General features: G+C 38.8%; 1 protein-coding gene across 4 annotated transcripts in view; it reads right to left on the reverse strand.

The window, feature by feature from the left end:
• The window catches only part of MAP3K7CL (MAP3K7 C-terminal like), a 45,159-nt gene that overhangs the window by 14,062 nt on the left and 5,217 nt on the right, over positions 1-25,880 (reverse strand). The window contains exons 1-4 of one of the 4 annotated variants that reach the window (XM_040582829.1): positions 18,323-19,145; positions 16,065-16,206; positions 15,435-15,543; positions 6,705-6,763 (exon numbers count right to left, since the gene is read on the reverse strand). In XM_040582829.1, the coding sequence (XP_040438763.1) occupies positions 6,705-6,763; positions 15,435-15,504 (129 nt within the window). In that variant the 5' untranslated portion in view covers positions 15,505-15,543; positions 16,065-16,206; positions 18,323-19,145. Of the gene's footprint in view, positions 1-6,704; positions 6,764-15,434; positions 15,544-16,064; positions 17,448-18,322; positions 19,148-25,880 lie in introns of those variants that run through there. The other 3 variants (XM_040582832.1, XM_040582830.1, XM_040582833.1) reach the window with 3 other exon arrangements.

Genomic DNA, 25,880 nt, shown 5'->3' on the forward strand with positions numbered 1-25,880 from the left:
CTAGTCCATACTTATCTAAATGGGAATGAGTGGAACCTATAATGGGAGGAATCAGTGAGTACAGGCTCCTGTTACAGAAGCAAATCCTGCAATTAAGAGGTCTTGTACAGTTCTGCTTAGAAAACCTGAAGTCCCTTGCCTCAGTTGTAAGACTGGCCCAGAGCCTCACCAAAGATTAGAAACATTTTTCCCATTTCCACTTTGCTGAAGACAGGTTTGTATAGTCTTTTATTGTGCCAGCATCACCTTTCATTCAAATAGCAGTTGTCCTACCTGTTTTACCCCTGAGATGTATGTACAGAGGGCTGTCATATACCTTCCAACACCTACGTCTCAGTAAAGCTGCATTCCTCTAAGGCATCCCAGATTAAATTTCCATTTTCCCTAGCTCATCCAAGCAGTCTTTCTCTGCTCTCCATTCTAGTTGGAATGCCTGTGGCCAGGCCATGGGAAGTGCTGCAGATGCTACACTGATGGCATTCCTGTGGCAGAGAAAAAGAACCGGAATTCCCAGTAGAAAGCACTTTTCATCCATGAAGTCTGTATACTATTTTTTTGGTAAGAGTTTGCTAGTTTACGTAGGTGACTAATTGCAACAGGCTTTAATAAAGTTCAATTTGCAGTATATAACTTTTTCACTCAGAAGCCAACAACCATACTTTAGTGTCTCCTTAGGACAGTCTGAGCTTGTTATTTCATGAAGTATCTTGCCTGTCCATAAATTAATATATATAAAAGCATATCTGCTACATAAGCAAAAAACACCCCTGCCAAAGAAAGTTATATTTACTGGCAACAGTTGCTACTTTTAATCCTGCTTATTTCAGGCTTCAGTGTCATCCACCCTCATTTTCCTGTGCTGGCAAAATATGCACACACAACACCTCTGGTTTGTTCACAAAGCTCGTACAAAAGCTGCAGCTCTCAGCCATACTAGTGGTCTATCCTACTATGCCAAATTTTCAACACAGTCTGATTTTTCTTTGTATTTTGTTGAATAACTCACTGTGACACTGATAAACTTTTTATGGAATCCAGCAAGTAGATACCAAGAGATCCTGTTATAGGCTGTTCTGTAACTGCACATATGTATGTACATCTTTACAAGACATATGCACTACTTATTTAAATCTTTGTTTGGAATGCACATATGAAAGATGTTGGAAGATGTTAATGAAGAAATAAAAAGGCCCTGAGCCTGTTTTTTTAGACAGGTTGAAGGAGCTGTTCTAACTAAAATCTTTGCTGGGGTACACAAAAGGACAGTTTTCAGGAATTTTTTTACTTCATTCACATGACAAAGTGCATTTTGCCTTGCCATCTGAATATCAGCATTCCATATGCACAAATGTTGTATAGTTGATAGTGTCACCCAAGTGTTCAAAAACTTCAGAAGATTTTACTTCTTAATTCATCTTCATTTGTTTGCATTTGCTTTCAGTTCTACTGTAAAAAAAATATCAAAGATTTCTCCTGAAAAGGCTGAATTTTAAAGGAAAAAATTATCATGCAGTTTTGCCAGCTGAGCACGTAGACTTGCCTAAAAGTCAGTCTTTTGCACTGGTCTCACTTTTTGTAAATTTGGTAATTTTCAACTAAACTGTTCTGGAAAACCAGAAAGTTCAGCGCCAGTATTTTGCACATGGGCCATGTTCATTATACGGCCTTATGTACTCTTCCATGATGGAAGAAACCACACGTTTCCAAGCTGCATATTGCAGCTGCTTTTTTTGTTTGTTTGTTTGTTTGTTTGTTTTTGTTTGTTTGGTTGGTGTTTTTTTTTGTTTTTTGTTGTTTTTTTTGTGGGTTTTTTTTGTTTGTTTTTTTTTTTTTGTTTTTGTGGAGCTGGAATCAAACAGTTCCAGCTACCTGTTCTAGGATATATCTAGCTTAGTCTAATTTTACTATGAAAGTAAGCCGTTCTCTTTTCTTCAAACAATTCAAGTCAACTGGATGAGACCAATTGAGAGTTCTGCTTTCCTTTCCTGGGAGTTGTTCCATTCTTTACTAACCTTAGTATGATGTTCTGACTGTGTAAACATCCATGTCTTCATCATCTAATCTAAGAACATAGTTATCACAGCAGCATTATAGCAGACTTATCAAGTTCATAGGCAATCACATCTAGATATAGAGTATCACGGTACCTAGGAATTCTCTTGGAATTTAATACATATTAAAAAAAACACAGCATACCCTTTAAAAACACAGTATACTTTTAAACTTTCTAAAATAATTTGCATATCTAACAAAAGTCTTGGCAGTTAGTAGAAGAAATAGTTCCATTGAAGTTCCAGAGTAAACAGGGTTTCTGTTAAATGCTAGTATCACACAACAATCTGTCCCTTGAGTAATATTTTCATAGCTTCTTTTGTGTAGACATTTCCCACTAAAGCATGAAAAACTACCCCTTGACTTAACACAAACTGATACTATAAATGGCTGGAGCCTTTTCTCTGTTGCAGGAACTTTACAGTCATCTATCTCCATTGATCGCAACAGATTCATAATTCAAAATAGAATATAAATGCCTCTCTCAAGCTCACGATTTCATGAGAAGAGATGATAAAGAATTACAGAACACCCTGTGCATCCATATGTGACTTATGTTCTTCCCTCTTACGCATCAAACTCCCAGCTGGAATAAAGACTTTAATGGAGAAGAGGGAGATAAACTGAGCAAGTCACAGGAAATGCTACAACAGGACAGACAACACACAGAGCATAGTAATGCGGGTACTTAACACTAGATACCTTCCTCCATGTTCAGTGACCTGAACAACAAGGCCTTAGATGCTGATGTACGCTTCTAATTATAGCAGATAACCCGTAGTAGAGTGTCTGTCAGAAGGGCCACCACCCACTATGCAGCTAATCAGGGCAGTGCCTTCCGAGGCTGAGTCCAACTTTTACACAAGGCAAAGGTTAACGTTTCCCAATAACAAACTGACAGACGTAGCAAGCCTGCCCTTGCTGCACTGCCCACGACACTGCTCACACAAGGGCGGTGAGGAAATGGCACTGAAGGCCAAATAAAAAAGTGCTTTATCCTCATTCAAAGTGTTGCTCGTCAGTGGGAAGAGAATAATTTCCAATACTGCAAAAGGAATTCAAAGCAAGAAGCTTATTAATATGAGCTTTGTTTTATTGGTAGCATATCAGCAACATCGTAGTTTTTTTAATGATAAAGTTGCAAAAAAGACCTTTTCCTGCATATAGCTTAGACTGCTCTGTTCTCATATATAGGGCTTTTCTGTCTGGTTTGACCATACAGTCATTTTTTGTTTAAAGTTAAAAAAAAAAAACAACACCAAAACAAACCCAAAACAAAAGCAAAACTTTTGAGTTAGAGAGTTGATATTCTTTTCCTACAAATTGCTTCTTGGAATTTTTTCCTTTCAGAGTGGTAGCATTCAAAAACATAGTTGGAAAATACAATATTTTGGGTCTGAACCTAGCTGGATCAGAACACTAGACTGATCATTTTTATTCTGCAGAAAGAAGCTGTAATTTTCAGCTAGGATTGTCCTTTAGTAAGAGTCCTTATAGAGAATTAGCTATCTGCAGTTAGCCTCCTAGAAATACCTCTCATCCAGCCAAACCTACCTCTACCTCTGTAAAGCTGGTGCTTGTGCTTGGACAGCAGGGTTTACTACCCTGTCAGGGGGAGGCTGCCCCGAAATTTGTCCTGCCATCAGATACCAGCGCCTGGGGAGCAGGTATGGTAGGATCGTGGTAGGAAAAGTGGGAACACTAGGTAATACCGCTCAAACAGCCAAGTTGTCTGCCAGAGCCTAACGTAAGGAGGACAAGGGCTTGAAGCTTAAAACAGAGGTGCAAATTGCTTGGTACTCAGGCTGTGGTCTGCTGCCTGCATGCATAAAATTCTAAGGCTCTGATTTTACAAGTCACTCGGTGAACTTACATAGCTTTCAAGCTGCTTTCAAAATCCAGCCTGAAGATCAGGCTTGGGTTTTCTTCAGTTTTTTTTTAAAACAGGTTTCAATTTTTTCCTTTGTATGTTAGAAACCTGGGAAGTTGCTACCTTTTGTTTGTTTAAGTGCCTATCATTGCATAGCCACCTACCCTGCATTTATAGTTCGTTTCTTTTTAAGATACAAATGCTTTTGACTGTATTTATGGCACAGTGATGAAAATCTTGTGGCTGTAGATGTGATAATTTTATTAAGAAAATAGGTACCAGCAGTCTTACAAATTCAAGCATTTCAGGCTGCTATGCCACAGGTGATTAAAGGGTTAGTTTACATGACACTTCATGTGTGCTGCTTTATACTAGCCAGCTCTGGGACAGAGAAAAGCATGGATGGAATGACAAGGGACACCACCATTCAGTACTGCAGATCCTGGTGAAGCCCAGGAAATAGTTTGCTTCTGTAATACAGGAGCTACCTCTGTCAAGGCTGGTGTGGTTACATTAACATAAATCGCAATCACATGCTATACAGGGCTAACACACCCTTAGCAGTCTGGATTACACCAATTTAAAAAAGTAATTAATAAGAAAATGTAACTAGGTAATTTATAACTTTGTTACAGTTATTGCTTGTTTGAAATTTTAAAGCACTGTAAACATAATGTATTTACATTAAATTGTTACAACTTTAAGCTGTGATCCAGATTGACAAAAGCAAGGAAATTCAAGTGTTGATTGCTAAAGCTAAACGAACTGTTACCTCTGCATCAGCTCAAAACCCCGTGTTGACTTAACTGCCTCTGGCTGAACATAAAGGCATCAAAATCTAAATATGCACATAAGCTTGAAAAGCTAAATGATGAAGCTCTACCACTAAATCTATACTTTTGAGTGGCTGAGTCGCCCAGACAGCCCTTATAAGTTATCCTTTCAACTACCTCAATAGTCTAAGAAAAAGTTTCTGAAGGATAATAAAAAGAACATTATTTGAATCAAAGCCTCTGACTGTTTCTTTGAATTTGTTATCATATAGAGATCATGAGAGTAAAGAAAGGTTCTCTTGAAAAAAAGGTCAGGTACTTAACAGACCAAGAAGGTGCACTTAGCAGAACTGCTCTAGTGTGTACTTTAAAAACTTTTACTGAAGGGCTATGATTTATCCAGTAGACATGAATGCTTCCAGAGCTGTAATTTTGGTCTATCGTGAAATTACACATTTAGAGTACACTATATGTTCCAGAAATGGGTCATAAAAGTCCTAATAAAAAAATCATCACTTGGCCTGAGAAGTACCTACATCTAACACCAGTAATTTTGTTTTTATGTAACAACAGCAATAGTGATAATCACACTTTGCTCTTTTAAAGCAGTCTTTACCTGCTGATCTCAATGCTCTTTTAACAAAAAAGGTAAAAATTATTAACCTCATTTCAGAGATGAGCAGAGCGATGAAGCGACTCCTCCAGGATCACACAATGTGTCACTGACAGAATGTTGGAAACAATGCAGGTTCTTTACTTTCAGTTCAGTGCTTCAGCCACAGATCAATACTGTTTTTCTCAAAGTGAATTCTTCGGAGGGAAAAAATATTGATCGTTTTTTGCTGCACTGGAAGATCAGCGGAATAAAGAGGCCAACATACCACCCTGTTCCTTTCAGCCCAGATCTTAAGTTGCTCTTCGTTTCTTTAATCTTGCCTAGCTATGCCCAAGGAACCTGTCCCTGTTCTCAGGGTTAGAGCAGTAGAGCAAGAAGAGTCTCTGTCATCCCCCATGCCTTCCTCAGTCACCCTTTTGATGACAGCAGCAGGAGAGAAAAGTCAGCCTTCTCAGTCAGCAGCCCTCCAGTGTTGTCTCACCACTCGATGGGGACAGGAAGGATGACATTATTGGACAACATGGTCTGCTAATGCCTTTCTCAGTTTACACTCAGGAAACAACTGCCTTCATATTGAAATATCAGAGGAAGCCTAAATGCTCCCGGGAAACAGATGATCTGAAGTAGTTTACAAAAGCCAACAAACACTCCAGGACCACCACAAAGGAAAGGGAAATAATCCCTGGATACAGAACTGGCTCTGTGCCTGGTGAACCATGGAGATGCCATCAACTGCTGTCTGACTGTCCGGTATATTGGGGCTCCATTGTGCTATGCTGACAAATCGGACTGGTCACAAAATGATTCACCGTTTTTATCCCATGCTGTCTGCAGAGACCTGCTAGGGCAACCATGAGGGTTGCTGGCTACGCGGCATGAACTAGGGTAACTTTGAGGAGGCTCTCATCAGTCCTGATGACTAGCTTTAGTTACCCAAGAATAGAGAGAAGATGGCACTACAAAATACAAGTTTTTATTCTCCTGGACTGCTTCAGAGAAAGCTGATCATATCAGTTTCAGCACAGCCTGTAGGCATGAAAATATATTATCTGGCTCATTCCTTCTCCCACCAAAACCACAGGAACCCTCTTAATTGCAGTGCTACAGTACATGCTGTGTTTTGCACAGGAATTGAACCCAAAAGTTAAAAGGCAGATGAGGTTGTTAAAATAATAATTTCCATGCAGTTGGTTTAAAAATGACAAATCAATTTTTCCACAGATCTTGAAAAGACAACATTTTCTTCTATGGAAATACACAGTCTGATTAAATGTTAATAGATTAGAGAAGCACCACTAAAAACTTTCCCTTTAGTGTGACAACCAGAGTTTTTTAATCATAACTATGGTGAATGTGAAGTAGGACTGTAGTAAAAAAAATATAAAATGCTTACCTGCAGCTGCTGATCTAGTTCTGGAAATGCCAAAGGGAAGTTTTCAGACGAAGCGTCATCTAAAAGGTAAACATGATGTTAAAAGTCAACATCTACCAAAAAGGGCATTTCAGATTTAATGTAGTTTAATGTAGTTCTACATTGCATACATTTACAATAATACTGGGATCCTGCAAACACCTCTCCATCTGCTTATCTTTCTACGCTTGAGATACCTTAATAGACTCCTTGAAAATACTAGTGAGTTGGCAGTAAGAGAAAGATTTAGGTGCTGGAAAGACAGCCTATTTTGTATTGCAGTGATTAAGAAACAAAACAAAGCAGTTAGTGCAGTAGAAGATGTGATAATTTAATAAAAACAGTAAATCCAAGCAATCTTTCCTCTCGGGCTCTCCATTACACTGCAAAGAAAAGAATCTTCCAAGGACAGCACCCTTGCTACCAAAGACTTCATTATTTCAATGAAGGGAAAGATACCTTCCCCATCACAATACAATGACTTCCCAGGGTTTAACCAACAATAACAGAAACCTCTCACCACCCAAAGGCAACCACAAGAACACACAAACCAGCCTGGAACAAGAAGACTGTTACCTACAGAGATGTGATTAGAAAGAGGAAGGCACCACAAATTTCTCCATACTGCAAAATAATGTCTTTATTATAACCTGTAGATAACAGTTCTTACGGGCTAGCGTTAGTTCATCCATGACAACAAGCCAAACCCTGTTTTTATTTATTCCTTTATTTTTAGTACAGGCTTCCAGCAAAGGTGGGACAGACTGTGACAGTTACGTCAGTGTTGTGATGTGGACACCTGCCCACTAGTAGCTGGACTGAGATCAGAAATATGAATCATACTTGGTAACGTCACAGCTAGCCAATGCAATATTTCTTTCTCAGTGACTTTCACACTATCAGTTTTGCATCGGATTGTGTTGACTGTTTATGCATCTTACTACAGGTTACAGGAGGTGAAGAGAAGGTTACTATTAGCTAGCTTGCAGAGTCAGTTATTTGTAATGTGTCAAAATTAAACAAGCACGGCTCTCATAGGAGAAAATTGCTAACACAGGTCAGATCCTGCAACCTGCTCTATGCTGGCAGACTTGTACACTACAACAAAACCTCAATAAGGCTAAGAGGACCACGTATCAAAGCAGGATTCTGAATACTCTTAAAGAGTACAGACTAGGATTTAAATTATTTGTCAAATATTTGTTATCTCTTTAGCCTGCCCTCAGTGGTCATCCAGCCAAGTAGGTTAGGGGGAAAAATTAAAGTAAGTCATCTTATCCTATGAAGAATAAACATTCTGGATAACACACAGTCTGACCCTTACTTCAACTAACATAGTTAGACCTGTGCCCCTCTAGGAAGGGATGCCCAGAACAGAAAAAAAATATATACAGTGATACAGAGGGCAAAAGCAAAAGCTTTGGAACTTCCTCAAGAAACAAAGTGAAGTTCTATATTACAATCTTATTGCAAGGGGTAAGGGTCTTGCAAGTATTATCAAAAAGCCATAACCCCCCTCCAACTTCATTTTGCACACCATTCCCAAACATGTCCATTCTGGAAAACACTTAATTTGCTTTAATTGTACAGAATTGTATCATGTAGATATGCAAGTGTTTACCTTTAATTTGCTGTTGCTTTCTTGTACAATATTTAAAAATAGACTAATATTCTAAAAGAAGAAAGATGAATCATATGGCAAAGCTAAAAGGAAGGACGGAATAGGACTCAGTCAGACTAGGGGTACAGCTGCTCTACAAATATTTGGCTGAATAGCTGTTAAATATTCTGACAGAGATATTGGACCAGAGTCGTGGACAGCAGTTAAGCTGCTATTTGTTTTGACAATTCCAGCAGTACAATCTTTGGTACAGTAGCTTTTAGGAGGGACTGCAAATATTTTTAACTTAAGAAAAACAAAGCAAAAGCAACCCCAAGAATTTTAAGGAAACATCAGCTAATAATTATTTTTTCGCTGCATGGGATATTAATAAGAAAACAAATTTGATGCAGTATCAGAATATTAGAAAATATATTGGATTATCTTCAGAAAAGAATCAGTAAAAAAAAAGTTTGAAAATACTTTTAAAAGGATGGAATATATAGAGAAATTACTATAGAGGAAATCCTTTCAATAAACAGATGTTCCCTGCTTATTTTTTGAACTCGAGTGACTGAGTCAATGGTACTAAAAATAGAACATACTGGTATCCTAACCATTATGGCATACCATAGTACATTTTATAATGGGCCTGCCCTAGCATCTATTGAACAGCTGCTAGGGTTTTTTTTAGTTATGCTAGTTTAAGACTTGTTTAATTCATCATCTGATGTGTAGAACATCATCAAGAAAAGTTGGGGACTTCAGTTGTTTGACATTTTTCTGAGTTCCTAATTCTCTTAAGCTCCTCTGAAGCTTTCAGCTGAAGTATTTAGTTTACAAAGATAAATAGAAATGCTCACAGCTAACTGCGCTCTGGTTTCCACAAAAAGAACAACAAAAAACTTTCCCCACAGCTTCCAGTGAAATTACTGCATCATGTCAGTCTGTATTTCACTGTTGTCAAAGTAACAACCACAACAATAACAACAAAACCCACTTGGTCAAATCTAAACACATTTAGATTTCACACAAGGGGAAAACAAATGACAGCAGTCATTCACCTCCTAAAACTTTTTTGAGGATGTTTTCAGCAAGTCAAGAGGAAAGACATAGTCTTGCATTTTCTTCCAAAAGAATCACTATTGCAATATTGGATGCTACACAAGAGATCAAACAAAATCACACTGGTTTCTAGCCTTAAAAATCTATGACTCTGAAAATCAGAAACATTGAAAATTCTAGAAATTCAGAGAAAATCTTCTGAAGATCAAAAGACTCTCATAACGGTCCTTACCTGTCTGCATTTGTCCTTTCCTATTCTACATCTCCTTAACAGAACTCAGAAATAACTTTTTTTCTCCTTTTCTTAATTTATAACCAATATTTAAGTGCCTAGATTGTCATAAGGAATCACTGATATAATCAAAGGGCCCTTTATTATAAAGCAGCCTTTCTGTACCACAAAACCCTGAATATGACTAGGCTGATTCTTCACCAGATACAAACAGCACCTCACCCCTCTGGTCACTATTTTACTGCTCCCTTCCCTGTCACTTGTAAAGAAAAGGGATTTATAATTCAAGCTAGTTGTTGAAAACACATTTTTATTAAAAATAAAAATATAAAAAAATCAGAGACTGCAACTTGCTGGACCTGAAAGTAAGTCAAGATTCTGGGCAAAAGAAAACGAGAAAGGAGGAAAAACGTACGTGTTAATGTTATGGCCATCCCAGAAAACTCAAAAGCACTAATCTGTGATGTAAGAGTCAGATCAGGGACTTCATTACAGCCACCTAAGTTAAAGTATCTGTCACACTATTTCTAAATTCACAGCACTTCCTGATTTCCCACAGATCCTGAAACTAAATTTGGTCTCTGTTTGAAAGTGCACTAAAGGTAAAGAGCTGTACCCTGATTACAAGATGAACTTTCTGCACATATAGTTGATGGTTTTTTAACCAAAGACTTGGTTCATGTGTATGGAATAGTTTGATTTTCGGGTTTGTTTCATCAGGTTCACACATTTACTTTGCTTGTTGCTGAAAAGTATCATTAGAACAGAGAGCATCTGAGGGGTCTCCAGGGAAATCATTTCATCCTTTTGCTTTCCATCGGCTGCGCTGAGACAAAGTACCCTTCTATGTCAGAGCCAGCTCTTTGACCATTCCTACAGCTAAATGAAGAACATAACAAAAGAGCAAGCTCCCTAAGCATGCTGCACAGCCCGCACACCTTCATGCTGAAATGGCGTGATGAGCAGCTCTATGTAAGGACTGCGAGGCTGAGCTGCTCAACCTGCAATGTCCAGGTGAAGTCCTGTCTCTCTGCTGATAGCACCTATTAGTACAAACATGGGATGGGTTTCTGATGTGGGGTACAAATATCCACACAAGCCATCTGATTTAGAATGTTGTACTGTATTTAGACGGACTGTCTTCATACAAAAGGTTTACTACTTCTCAGCCATGTCCTGATGCATTCAGTCCCCTGATACATGCTAATGTTGCACGTTTGAGAATGAATCAAACTTCCTGGAGAACTTCACTTATTTAATCATGTTTTGGCCTTCTGGAGATCACCATAGCCCAGACTTCCATCATGTAGATGAACGAGCCAAATCCCTCATGCTTCACCGTCTGACTGACACAGTGTCTGGTACAATGAAGTGTAACACCCCAGTCTCTTCCTATTTGGCTGCTCCATTTAGCTGAACTGTGAGTTATGGGCAATAGTTAATGAATAAATACTTGAACAACAACATCTGATTTACTTGAAGTATAAACTTGCAAATTAGGATTTCGCTAGGATCTTCGCAAAGATAGACAGAAATAGAACATAAAAATTTAAATGTGTTGAAAGCACATTAAGGTTGCTAAATCAAGCACTCAAAATTTAGGAAATGCCAATCACAGCTCTGCTTCCTTGAGTAACTGAGTTATGATCCAGTCTTTAATTATACAATCAAGTACTATTTTTTTCTCCTACATGTGTGGGCAAGTGTATTCAGATCTCTTCCTCCTAAATTAAAGAATTAAATAGGTAACACAAGTAGGCTGTTATCCTGTAAGTAGATCAGCCCTTACACAGGAAAAGTGCTCAAACTCAACTGCAAGCACTGCAGCTCACAGTGGGACAGCACTGGCCAACTGTGTACTGGGGTCCAGTCTTGGCCCCACGAGGGCCGTGAGATCCAGCAGCTCCAGCCCTGGTTACTGACAGACGAGCATAGACTCATCGAATTCATCCTGGAAGGCTGTGTGGCTAAGTGACTGCAACTTGGCACTGCTGCGTGAAGCTCCCAGGCTTCTATTCACAGCCCTGCCTGACATGACCTTATACAACCTCGCAGTTACCTCACTTGTAAAATTGTGGGGAATGGTCACTGCCTGGCCCAGGAATAGGCTATGAAGGCTTGCTCAATAATAAGAGTTGTGGACCTCCCAAAAATAGAAATGGCCCATGACAGAAGAGAGAAGAGCAAAACCCTCCTACTCCATATACCTTCACTTAAGCCTCAAGCATCCTCTGATGCATTGCCACTATTCATTTGCGGGTATCTCACCTAAGTTCCTGTCTAATTTCCCAAAGATCAAGCCACTCACTTGTAGGTTGGGCGTAATTTTAGGAACTAGCTCTGTAAATTTTAGCCATGTATTTTAGCAGTCTTCACTGGTTTTCAACAAATACGTTATCTGCTGGAAAGCCTCCGTTGCCATTACAACAAGAATGAGGATGTAGTAGGGATTTGAAGGTTGCTATTGAAGAAGCAACCATTGCAAAACAGTCTTGCATGATCAACCATAAAAGCAAAAATTCTTCACGGTCAGTAGGGTAACAAAGACATAAACAGGAGTAAAAGAAGTCATTTGCTGTGCTTGCAAAAATATTACACTGTTCCGCTGTCTGTCAGTTTCATTAGAAGATGTATGTCCCACCTTTGTTATCAATGATTTTTCTGGAGAGTGCTATCAGAGGTAGATTAATTTCAAACAAAAAAAAATTACTAGTAATTTCAAAACCAATCATTTATCACCACATGTCACTAGCAGACCTTTTCAGCTAGATTCAGCCTTCCCTTAGAACTATCACACAAAACAAATCCACTTGTCTAAATTTAGTAAAGTTCCTGTTATAATCATTGACCCTTAATATATTCAGTAAATATGAGTTAGTGATACAAATTAGGACATATTGAATTTCACTGGTTTAATTGAATCCATGCTGATAAACTACAATGAACTTTCTATTTGGGAACATTTACTAGAATTTGGGAACACCGTATTCAGTTTAACTTGCATTCGTTTTCAAGTTATGTAAGATAGGCTGAAATAATAAGTTTCAAACTCATTAATTTTAAACGGTGCTTTAAATCAAACTGGAGCAATACGGTGTGCAGATACACACTGGGAAACCTGTTTGATGCCAGCTTATTGAATTTGAGTGAAAGAGTCAAACCTAGGTATCTGTATATACAGGAATAAGAGATACACAATAAAACTGTCTTCTTGCATAGCACCGGCTGATGGGCTGTTTCTGAGACTTTTAAGGAACTGGTTAGCCTACTTTCATGGTAAAAATACTGCACAAGGCTGGCCAGGATTTCAGTCGTCAGGGGTTAACTGACAAATAATATAACACAATTAAACTATTTCTTGTATACTCAGGATAAGCCAGCTCCGGTCTTGTAGGTTAGTTAACGCGAAGTAATCTCTTCTCATGGGTTGAGAGCAGTTTCTCCTTTCACTGCTCCTCACACCCAGTGCTTGGTTACAATCCTAGCCAGTGAGATAATCACCACCCAGAAGAAACATTCCATTTCCCCTTTTTATATCTAGTTATGCTGCCAGTTCCTCCGAGTAAGCAGTTGTACAGCCCCCGGAAGGAGAGCGCAGCCTTTCTGGGTGAAATCTGTCACTGTGCCTTTCAAGTGAGGTAGAATTTAAGGAAAAGCTTGAGTCAGACGAATTCCCTTACCCTGGTGAAAAGCTTTCTGTATATACACTAGCAGTACACGAGCCTCACCTGATGTTTTACTATCGCACTTAAAGCAGGTAACTCCTGTTTGAACACAAAACAATTATCCTTGTCTAGGAGGAAAAAAAAAAAATATTAAAAAAATAAGGAGAAAAAAAAAGCTAAGTATGGAATAACTGAAGGTCTATCTGTTAAATGTTTTTGCAGTTTATCTTAAAAAACCAAAAGTGTTAAATAATTATTTGTACTTTCTTGATTCAACTATGGTTTGCTGGAAATTTTCAAACCTGATCAAAGTTTATTTCTTTTTCCTTCTGTAAATATATAAAATATAATAACCATGTTCAGGCTCACCACTAAGAGAAGCGATGGAATTCTTGTGACATGGTAAAAGAGTATGCTGGTTTAGACATCCTGGTATCCCCCAGGGGGATGTGATGCAGAGGAGAAGATGGCAAATGCTTTACTGATTGCTGTTTAGTTTTTTCTGTACTCACAGAGATTCTGGGTTGCATACTGCAGGGGCACACACATATATATGTATATATATACAATAAATGCCTTGAAAGTATGGAAAAGTTTAACAAAAGTCACAGGAAAAGATTACCTTTATGTAATTGAGTTTATTTCTCTAAATGTTAAGAGAAAAGCTGGAATTAGCAGGATAGAAAAGTAAAAAATAAAGTATGATGCAATGTTAAGGAAGCTAGGCTTCCTGCCTTTCATGTCCTCTTCTTCCAAGCTATTCACAACCTTGTCATTTCCTACTGCCGTCTCTTGTCACAAGCCACTCTACCGTCTTTGATTTTCCCATGGTCTCAGCTTTCCCTGACTTGCTTTCATTGTCTCATATAAACATTCTTTTCCATAATCTGTAAGAGCACTCCCCTTTCTTTTACATCTCCCTTCATGACCTACCTTTGCCATAATTCCTCTAAGAAATTTACCATGTTACTATATCTTTAGGGATGAAAATGATTCTTTATTACTTTCTGTAATAAAAATGTAATTACCAATTTTTTTTAATTAATGAGAAAGGCAACACAGACAGCCACATGTGCTTCTTTATATTCCTTGTCCCAATCTTTCTGTGTCACTCATCTTTATGAGCTGAAAGTTATGTGCAATAATATACGAAGATGTTTGTTTTCAAATTCCCTTGCTTAGGGAATGAGATTCTATTTCAGGCTTGTAGCTGAAAACTAACATTGCACAACAACTAGCTAGGAAAGATAATGCATATCCTAAAATATTTCTTAAATGAGGAAATCGCATTCAAGCTGAGACTATTCACACAAAGCCCAGGAAGTGGCCTCACACATTATCCTGCAATGCATACCGTCACATAAAGCACTCATCAGCAGTGGGACAGTTATTGTTATCAGAGATCCTTATATTTCATGCCATAAACACATCTCAGCCCCGACTTCAGCCATTCACCTTTAGCAATAGCACAGCCAACTTCACAGCTCCCAGTTTACTTTATTTCATTCTGACTTTTACTGTTTGGCAACAGCTCGCTAGACCTTAATAATATTTAAGGTGTAAACTAATAATATTTGTCTATTCCACAGGCCAAAGGTTCGTGCGTGTACAGGGTATGTTTGGGGAAATTAATGTTCAATCAGCACTAGCTGACAGGATGAACGTCAGTTAAATTTCTGCTGCTTTCTCAGGGAACATACCATGTGGGGCATCCGTTTCCTGAAACCTTTCACCAAGCTGGGCACGTGCAGCACTTTCCAACCTTCCTGCTGAAAGGAAAGTCTCATCCTGCTCTAGCCTCATCCTCAGTACAAAAACGTCCTTTTACTTTTCTTCTTTTAAAATTCTTTAAAATCAGACATACTGCATTTGCAGGTAAATTAAATGGTTAATTACAGTCCTAAGTACATTCCACAAACCACTGAAAGAAAGCCAAGATCTAACCTGTCAGTCCAATGGGTTAAGTCTAATGAAATTGTTAATGGAAACATTAAAAGATATCAGGCAGGAAAACTGATCACATGCTATCATTCAGGAAAAAAACCCACCCATGACACTGGACTCCATTTGATATTGTAAACACTGGTAAGAACATGTAAAATGTAAAAGCAATTATTTCATTGCGGTTTAGTCTATAAATTAAACTGTACCTGGGGAGTCATTCAGGCTGAAGGCAATTCGTACTGGCTTATCAGCAGGTACCCTGGCGGTGGTGATCATGTGGGCACTTGAGTCAATGCTTTTACTTGTTTGTTCCAGCTGCAATAACACAAACAATATATTTATTACAGAGCATGTGACACCATTCAACAAATGAGTTTTAATGCTTTTCATGCATTCACAGCTACCTTTCTCATTCTAGCTAAGCACCGTTTAGAATCAAAGTCAAGGGAGCGCCGTTTCACTTTTCCATTTAAAAAGGATTTAAGTGAAATCCAGTGCAGAGACTGCCTTTCTTTTGCTATTTACAGATTAGAAAGAACAATGGCAAAGGAAGCATCCCCTCTCCTCACCTGCTTGCTCCCCGCCATTGCCCCTTCAGCAAGCCTTGACTCACTCGTGGCAATGCTGCCTGGTTCTGAAGGTGAAGAAGGAAGAAGGGGTGGGGAGTTGAGAGTAACATGACCCCAAGTCTGCCATGTGATTGGAAACGTGCACACCACTCTACATGGTGTCAATGAGGAGGCACCCATCCTCCTACCTTCCACCCATACTCCCCCAGCCAAATTGCGCCTGGTAGTCACACCCTTAATGGTCAGAAAGTTACTGGGTCTCCAAACCTTGATGGTGATTCTTCAGTGGAACTCTGTGCAGGTGAAGGGGTCTGTCTGCATGAGTTTGACTCCTGGATTGGGACCTTATTCAGTCCTCGGTCTTTCTTCTGAGACCAGTTCCAAAAAGTGGCTTTACTGAGATGAAACCCTGTCCGTTAAGAAAACTGCTAGTTCATTTTGAGCAGGGCACTAAAGAACTGTTGAGCAACAAAAGAATTAGCTACTACTGATCTGTAATGGTATAATTAAAGCATCTCTAAACACTCGGAAGTTGTACTCGGAGCTCTGCTATGTGTATTTAACCTTTTGAATTAACAGTTTTGGTTAAACTGAGTGCAAACATAATCTCCTTGTATATCTAGCTCAAAGCTGCTAAAATTCACAGATACTAATCTTCTGATTAGCTCCATGTGTGGAGAACATGAAGTCAGTGGGACTTCACGCAAGCGAAAGATCTGCCCATAAAGAAATTATTTTAGGACTGAAGACTATGCTATCTAGAAGGCATTGTATCCATACCAACTATGTGAACAATCATCAGAGTAGCTTTTAAATTACCATAAAAATGCCTCAGCCCACTAGAAACACCAAATTCTTCAGGAAAAAACAATGTATTTACTAAAAGTTGTACCACATGTCAGTAGACAACAGAGCATTTAGTTAGTGGAAACAAAACCCAGTTTCCCAAGCCAATAGTCTTGCAGTTTTTCAGTAAAGTAGGTATTGTATTGCACTGAAATCCCAACGACTCATTCTAATTTACACTTAACTGTTTGGCAGTCTCAGAAAGTCAATAGAACAGAACAACATTTCAGGATTACAGTCCTCTTTGGTGATGCACAAGTGAACCAAACACTTCCCCAGCATCACTGCCTTGCAATCAGTGGAAGAGTATCAAATTTTCATTTGGCCCATTAATTTCTTTATTTGTTTTTTATTTGCTTTGTCTGTCTTAATTATTTAGCTAGCAGAGTGATACGGTTACTCTGTAGCAATGCCACATAAGAAATTGTTATTTGAAGTGCATAATCTTTTCTTAAAATCATAACAAATAATCATTATTTTGCATAAATCTTATTTGGAGCTTATTGTCTCTACCAATACATGAAGGGTATCAAGGATTGTTCTGTATTACCCATGGCTAAAAATCAAGACACAAAAAAAATTGAACTGCTATCTATTAGGCAGAGACAAAGAAAAGTCGACTAAATTGCTGCAGTGTATGTTTTTGCACTGAGGAAAAGATCCTTGGAGTCAACTGAAATATTCTATTTTGAACTGCATTGCACTAGACTAAACGATTTTTACCTTACTAGCATTATTGATCTTTTTTCCCCAGACCCTCAATTTATAAGAAAGATCTGAGACATCTCATTGTTTCTAAAAAACAACAGAACTACTAATCCAAAATTCTTTATCATATTTCCCTTCCATACCATTACAAAGTAAAGCAAAGAAAAAAAAAAAAGTTATTTTAAGTGATAAGCACATCCTTGAAACAGGGGTGTTCATCATTCTGTGTTGTTGGTACACATTCCCATGACATCTGCTTACTATCTCAAGTGGTCTTCCACATAAGAGTATGCTTAACATTGCATATCATAACCTGAGAAATTAAAATGAAGCATTCTGCTAGAGGTTTTAAAGTTGCCATAACAATATTGCTAGGAGCAAATCTATTGTCTTATCCCAGTCACATACTCCGTGGTCTGCAATGCCTTTAAATTACCTCTTTCAAGCACCTACTACACGAGGGCAAAAATCAATTCCCCTTCAATAAGCAACAGTGAATTCTATCATAACACAAAAGAGTGTTTTCATTGTATTCCAATTCACAGAAAGAAATCTCATCTTTATGCACAGCAATTACCCTGCTATCCTTTTTTTTTTTTTTTACGTTGCATTTATCTCTTCACTTCTTTTTGTGCAGAATCCTCCAGCTCTTCATCACAAAAAGCAATCAAAGAGAACAGAGAGGCATGTAGGCAGCCTGCGTGCAAACGAGGTGATACAGGAAACACGCAGCCCAGCTGCCCCCAGCTGCCCACCTGCTTTCTCCATGCATGGAGAACAGTATCTCTGTAGACAGAGATAAGGGTGAGTGGGCAACCTGGAATTTAATGAGATTTAATGAGCAGCTCTCCACAACAATTGCCCTATAGAACTGGCTGCTGTTTCTCCATAAAAAAATCCGCAGCAGAACTGAGATTAAGTGCTGTTACAGCTCTATCAATTTAGTTCGGTTTTCACACCTGTTGCCTTACCTCACTTAGCCGAGTGTCTGCACTTGTATAATCCAGGGCCAGCCACTGCCTTGGCTTGTCGTTGCCTTTATGGAGTAAAGCTTCAATAAAAGAAAAGGCTGCACCTGCTGCATAGCAACAAACTGACAAGGTCTGAGAAGCTGAGACAGCTGTCAGGGCAACATGCTGCTACCTGCACTTCCCATAGGCTTTGCTGTCCCAAAAGATCACCCTTTTCCACTTTTCTCCACAATTCCGCTTTTCCTTCCTCTCCTTGCCAGTGACGAGGGATTATGATGCTGTCACACTTCAGGGAGGAAAAAATCCTTCTGTCACAAGCATTATTAAGCAGCAAACTGTGGCGAGCCCAAGATTTTTAATTCATTAGTTCTGGCAAACCTAAAATACAAACAGACTTGCTTCATAGGACAGGAATGTTTTCAGCATGACCCAATCAGTGTCTGTGTCTATTCCAGCAAACTGGCAAAGATAGCATGACTCCAGTCAGCAAAAATGTCTGCAGCTCCAATCAGCTTGGGCTGACACTGCCAACTTGGACTGGCTACAAGCGAACTATCAAATGATAGCAGCAACTATCAAAGCTAACAACGAGGGATGGGCTTGGCCTGTCAGGCTAGGTTCGTGTTGGCCTGGGTCAAGCTGGGCTTGTCTCACAGCAGACAATGGCCCCACACTTCTGAGGAGGCAACGGGCAAATTTCAGAATGTGTAGGCTGTGAAAGCAGATGTATTTATAGATGGGCTGGGGATGGCAGTGATAGCCGAAGCTGACTAAATCAGAGATTTGACTGAACTCGGAGGATTTCCTAGTGCAATTTCAGATAGCTTTTGTCAGTTTTGAAACCACAAGCAAGCAATGAATAGACAAATCTTTAAGTATCGCAAGACGTATTTTCTTCAGCTTAAACTTTTATTTTCTGTAGCTGTGTCATGCACAAGTACTGCCTATGTGACTTCTTCGATTGACTGCTATCACAGTCATTAAAACAAATGGAGAAAAATTATGGAATGATTATACAGATTATCTTTACATTTATTGTTCTGTGCTTGAAAAGGGGCTTCCCCTTTTATATTTCAAAATGTATTTTGAAGGTATATTTTATATTTTTAAATTTCAAATGGAAAAGGTTTATCTAACCCAGATCTCCCGTATAGGCACATTGCTAGTTTCTCTTGGCTCAGCTGAGATCTAGAGAGGTTGCATGACAAATAGAGACGTGAAGATCTGAAGTCAAATTTTCATCCTTCCTGCCCTCTCACCTTCTGGCCCTAGCCCAGCATTGATCTAATCAGTGCAGATCTCAGGAAGCCAGCAGTTGCCCTTGTGGCCTCAAAAGACCTTTTTCATACTTCGAAATGACTAAACTGCAAAGATATTCTACCCACACTGCATTTCCCCCAGCAATGACCCAGGAGGGTATCAGACAGCTACACCATTAGTTAGGTATCTGGTGAGGCTGCCTTTCTAACTGCAGTGTGATTTCGGAGCAGGCTACGGGCTCTGGCCCAGAGAGCTAGTGAAAAGCAGGACCGTGCCCTGGACTATGCTGACCGTTTTCTCTTCTCTTGATGTATTTCTGAAAAGACTGAGGGTTCCTCCCTACGTCTCCTTCCAAAGGAGGAGGGAAAGAGATTTGTCTCTGATCACAACTATTACTGCAAATAACATTCTACGGCTCAATACCATCAGCAGTTGATATTGATCTCCAGGTCCAGGGCCTATTACTGTGACAGTATTTGTTTGAAGACACAGAAAATCCTGGCTCCAGTGAAATCACTAAACATATTCTGCTTCAGTTTCCACAGAATTCCAGATTCCCCCGGACCCCAAGATCCTCTTCTGCTTTGTATGGACAGGTGGTATTTAGATGGTATGAGTGCCTTCATTAGATGCCATTACAGTAAAGCCTTAAAGCCTAAAAAAGGCTCGCTAAGTAAAATCTGAAGACATGCAAAATCTTCAATAGCCATGACAGTAAGGGTCGTGGACAGAAATTATGTCTGAATAGCACAGGGATGTTTTTTCCAGATGGCTCTGACACTCCACATTTCCAGACTGACACCTCAGTTGTCCTCAGCTTAAATAGTATGTTTGCAAATTGAGTTCATAATCATTTTATGGTTTCTATCCATTGTATGCACGTTTTTAAAATGTCGGTGTTTCTAGTTGTCTGTGTTATTATACACACTTTACAAAAGAAGGGGGAACCACCTGTACTTCACTTCATATGCACACTCCTCTTCTAACGGGTGTGCTGCTTCTGAAAGCTGTGAATCATGTGCTAGGATACCAAAACTGCACAAACCAAAAGGCCTCTGATTTGCATTTAAATATCAGTTCTGTACTTTACCCAATGATTAGTCACCTGAAACTACTACTTTATGGAAGGTAGCCTATTTTTAAAATGTGAGAATATTATAGAGCTCTGTATACAGAACATCATATTAGAAGCATCAGGATGAACGATTTGACTGCAACAGTTTTATCACCTGTTTACTATTGGGGCTGCGGTGCTGAAACTCCCAGCAATATGGATTTAAACAGTACATTTTGAAAGGTTCTCTAAATTATAACAATAAACTAGGGAAGATCTCTATTTTAAACATTGGGGAAACTGAAGTCCAGGATGCTTCTTCTCCATGACTTGCTCAAATTAATATTCAAAGGCATTGTAACTTTTGGGTAGAGATAAATCCCACTTCTCTTATTTACTAAGTAGGTGACTAAAATCTGTGCATCTAAGAAAATTACTCTCTCATGTATTGCAACACAAAAAATACTTCTGTATAACAGGCTGCACATGTATCTTACAGTAATCCCTGTGAAAAGTAAAGAATGCTGATAACTCCAGAGTTTTTGTGCAGAAGCACAGTCAGCCCTGCTTCGTTTCCAGCATACTTTTAGCCATCAGATACCTGGTACCCAAGCAAAATCCTTTCAATCCTGTATCACATTATGAAACTGGTGATATGCTAGAAGAGGGTATCATGCTTTATTCACCAAAACACCTTAAAGGAACATACCCTAAATTAGGAACACTGGCACTTACTGATACTCAGTAGTAGAAACTTGCAAATTTGTAACAATTTTTAGGATGAAGTATCAGTTATTCTGTAGATGTAAAAAAAGCCAATATCTGCTATCTAACAAAACACCTGTTGCCTTCCCTTTTTTAGCTGTGCTACTTTCAATTCATCTCAGTTTCCTAGTATAAGTAGTACTTTAGTAGCATATGACCTCATTCATGCTAAAATGGTGTTTCACAGATTGCCAGACACTATTTAAAAATACACTTTAAATATTCTAGCATATGGAAGATGTTCCAAAAAGAAATTAAAAAAAAATGCTTTGCCTAAAACTGCACACAGAGGAAAATATTCATTTTACAGATTCCTCTGGGTAAAAACAATCTCATTTTTGACAATTTCTGATGAACTTATTTCTGCAGCAAAATTTGTTAAAAATCCCACTGTGGAGGGATTTGGTCCCCTTTACTGACATTGGGGCTGATCAAGGTGAAGCTGCTCCACGATACAGAGAATCGATTTTGAAAGCATAAACATTGGTGAGTCATGTCCTTTAACTCCACATTACCTGTAGAATTTCCAATACCACCTGGACTGCATGGCTCAGAATTTGCCAAATGCTAAAAGTTAGATAGTATATTCCATTTGTCTGCCATGGTAACTGAATAAGTGCCCTCACACCAGCCACAAAAATAGAATTTCTTTGTTGACCTGATCTCTTCTTGCAGTCCATAAGGATAACCATTTCAAGTCTGCATGGAACTGGGTAGGGAAGTGCTTTTTATTACAGCAGCTGTTATCCTAGGTGAGATCAGGACATGCAATGTGATGTAATCAAATTGCAATTTTCCCATCCAGAAATCCAGAACCAGAGAAAAATACTTCTTTTTTAGCTTTCAGATAATGGAAAGGTATAGATCAAATATACATTATTTAGTCTTGTTGCACCTCACAACCTAACATCAAGTCCTGAGAACTGGAGCAACCAACAGAGCGCTTCATTACTGTTCTTAGATACTACCCTCCAGTCTCTTTGCCTGGGTAGTATTTTAACACAGGTAAAATAATGTTCTTCCCCCCAGGCTCTACACTCATAAATGGCTGAACCCTATCAGATTAAATTAAGTCATTAAAACAGCATGAAACATACATTGAGCACTGACTTAAAAAATAGCATAGAAGAAACTTTATGATTAATGGTAAATTGATACGAAGTAGCTGAATTCACTTATATAGGAACATACAGATCTAATGAAGGAGATTGTTGCAGAGAAATTTTTAAAATGGCTCAGTCAAGGTAATGTGGATTTACAGGAGCTGACACAATTTTTACACCTGCCTTAAAACTATGTAGAAATAACTGCATCTTGAATCATTTGAAAAGCTGACTGATGAAGTCCATCACTTCCACAGTAAACTCTAGGCAGAAATTGTGAGAAGCTAATTCTGCTGAGAAGAAAACTGAAGCTTTTGAGATATGATGCTGCCAAAGATCCTTGTGTATCTCTTGCATGGAAAATAAGGTGAAAGCTAAAGTTAGAAATATTACTGGAAAAGCCTCACTATTGTCAGAAATCAACAGGTGCAAACTTACATGCTTCACTCACATCAGCATAGAGATGGAAATAACCTTTAGAAACTAATTATGGGAAGAATGATGGTGGGTCTTCTCAAGAGGGAATGATGAAGGAGGATATGGATAGACAGTGTGCAGCAATTCACTGGGAGATCAGCAGTCAAATGTTCAAAGCCAGCATTCGCTAGCATTGGCTAACTGCAAACACCAGCACTTTCTTGCAAGCACTTAAACACAAATGCATCAATTTTGCTTACCTGTGCCACTAAACTTAACTGTGCCACTAAACCACATCCAACTGTCCCAGGATAAAAAGATAATTCTGTCATCTTTGTGCAAAAGTGGAGTAATCACTCCATTTTAGCTGCACTTGCCCTCCCTTAAGGAAGGAAGTTTCGCTTAGCATAGTGAAGAACTTACCTGAAGTACGAGACATTACAGCCTCACATGATGATGGATGAGGCCATCATGCTCTCATGGACACATGCATAACACTTTCAAGTTAACACACTCTTTCATGAAGTTTTGCTGCTCTAAGGAAGAAATTAGCATCCAGAAAAATGTGGCAAAATCCCCAGCAGCAGCTAGTGTTCCGCCCATTCTTGAAACCTCACTGCTGATTCAGCACGGAAACTGCCTTACTTAATAGCACGAGTTTCAAACATAGAGGAGAAGTTTAGAAACAATAGATGTTAGAATATTTATTAGCAAAAAATTTCCATTGGTAATTGCAGCTTAGAATAGTCCAGGAAGTCCTCACACCTCCTCTAGGTATTTATGTTCCCTCCCCCCCTGAAATGTATGATATTATAACCAGCAGGAGCTGAGCAGACAGTTCAGCAGTGCGTTAGATATATCAGGCATATGACTGTCACACAATGGCAGGATGTATGTACATGACTTTATCTTCTTCTGTAGCATGAACTATGTTAAACAAGAAATCATTATGGTTACAAAGTCAAAAACTGTCAGACTTATGACCTGCTTCCCTATGTAGAGTTGGTTTGGAACCCTTGTGCTTCTCTGATATGGTCTTTAATGATGGATGCTCATGCCTTTTCCCCCATGAACCCAAATTCAGCCAAAACTGCTTGTTCCAATGAAAGATATTATATTTTTATATATACCTTTTTATAAAGACACACTAGGGGGAAAAAAAAAAAGACTTTGCTCTAAGAGATAAATTATACATGACAATTTCAAAGGCCACCTTACCCAGGGACAGACAGCTCCTGCCCAAAATCAAGACTCCTAATTTTCTGCTGGCCAGTGGACAAGACAAAGCAGGGTAAGGACAGTAAACTGCTCCTTTTAGAGGGGGGAAAAGAGCACTTGAACTTTGTTCTTCCTGAATGATTACCCATGCCCGTGAGGCTGACTGCAAGTGAAGGACCAAGCATTACAATTTTGTCATAATTAATGCCACACTTTTCCTCTTATCACAGGACTTTAAAAACGAAGAAGCAGATACTCTTGTGATCTAATGTACAGGACTAAGCCAGTGATAATAATACTCCAGAATATTCTCATATTAAGTCACCCACACAATGCTGTTTAAGTGCAATACTGACAGGGAAGACTTGACATAATCTAATTAGCATTAGTCAAGATGGCATGTCACTTTTAGAAACGACATAATATTGATATTTCTCACAAGAAAGAAATGCAAATAGGCTTTGTCATCCGTTTCTCACTAAAAAACAAAACAAAACGGCCACCTTTTTTGTACAATTTTGAGTACTCCACGGAGCAGAATTCTAATGGTTTTATCACTTAAACTGAATCATGTCTGCTACAGGATTTTTGACAGATTGACAGTAATGACTCTCAAACACATTCATTACCTTTGAAAACCCGTAATTCCAGACAGCAGAGAATAAGCACTAATTTGTTATTCACTCACTTACACCTACTCCGTATTATGAATAGAAGCAGCCCCCCGCGGAGACCTGCTCTTCAATGCTGCCCCTTGGAGGGCACGTTCGAGAAGTTCATCCAGCTCACACCAACCTTTGAACACTGCAAGAACTAGAAAGGACAGTATAATGTTGTACCGTTTGAATTCTATTACTATTCTGGTACTGACTGTTCAGCAGCACGGCACAGTAATGTAAAACTCCATAATCACTTTAAGAAATTGCCTTTGGTCCAGCAATTTTTGTCAAAAATCAACTTTGATTCCCCCTATCACGTTCATGCTATCCCCTAATGACATCCTGGTTTAGATCTTATGATTTTCTTCATGTGGTCATCCACAATAATACAAGAACAAAATTAAATCGTCAAACTAAACCTGTACGGAATCTTTTTTAAATATCTTTTTCTCCCTTCTTTTTTCCTTTTTTTTTTTTTTTTAAAGCTCTGTTGGCAACACCAGCTAATTTTTTTAGCACCATGAATTATATGCAGGCTGCTGGAGCTCCTGCTGGAGCTCTCTACGTCTCGATTCTCATGTGAGAGTGACAAGAATGCCACCTTCCCAGGGAGGCAGCAGAGTATACTGATCTTGAAATTATCTGAATTACAGGCTCCTGAATAAAAATGTTTTAAGATTCTCATCTTTCAAAATACAACAGCTCTACCTATATGCAAGAAGCTTCATCATACCTTGAACGCCTTTCCTTTAGATGAGCAGATAGATGTTAATGTCTGGTAAGTGACCATTTCAGATGAAATGTTAGAAAACCCAAGACCACAGTCTCAAGTAGCTGTCAAAGGCATCCTAATAAAAGCTGTAAGGTATGTGGGGTAGCACATACATTTTTTGGGGAAAACTGTACATTCCAGGTCACAGTTTAGATCATCAACTTGTCTGCCACTTGAGTATTACAAGTCTTCAAACACAGTGCTAAATTAGAAAACTACTAAGGAAATACCTAAATCGAAAATTACTCACATTCTGTTCACTTAGATTCTACAGTTTTACAGGCATAAATAAAATGACAGTGGTTTAAAA

This window comes from Falco naumanni, chromosome 2 (assembly GCF_017639655.2).
Source record: "Falco naumanni isolate bFalNau1 chromosome 2, bFalNau1.pat, whole genome shotgun sequence".
Classification (NCBI taxonomy): Eukaryota; Metazoa; Chordata; class Aves; order Falconiformes; family Falconidae; genus Falco; species Falco naumanni.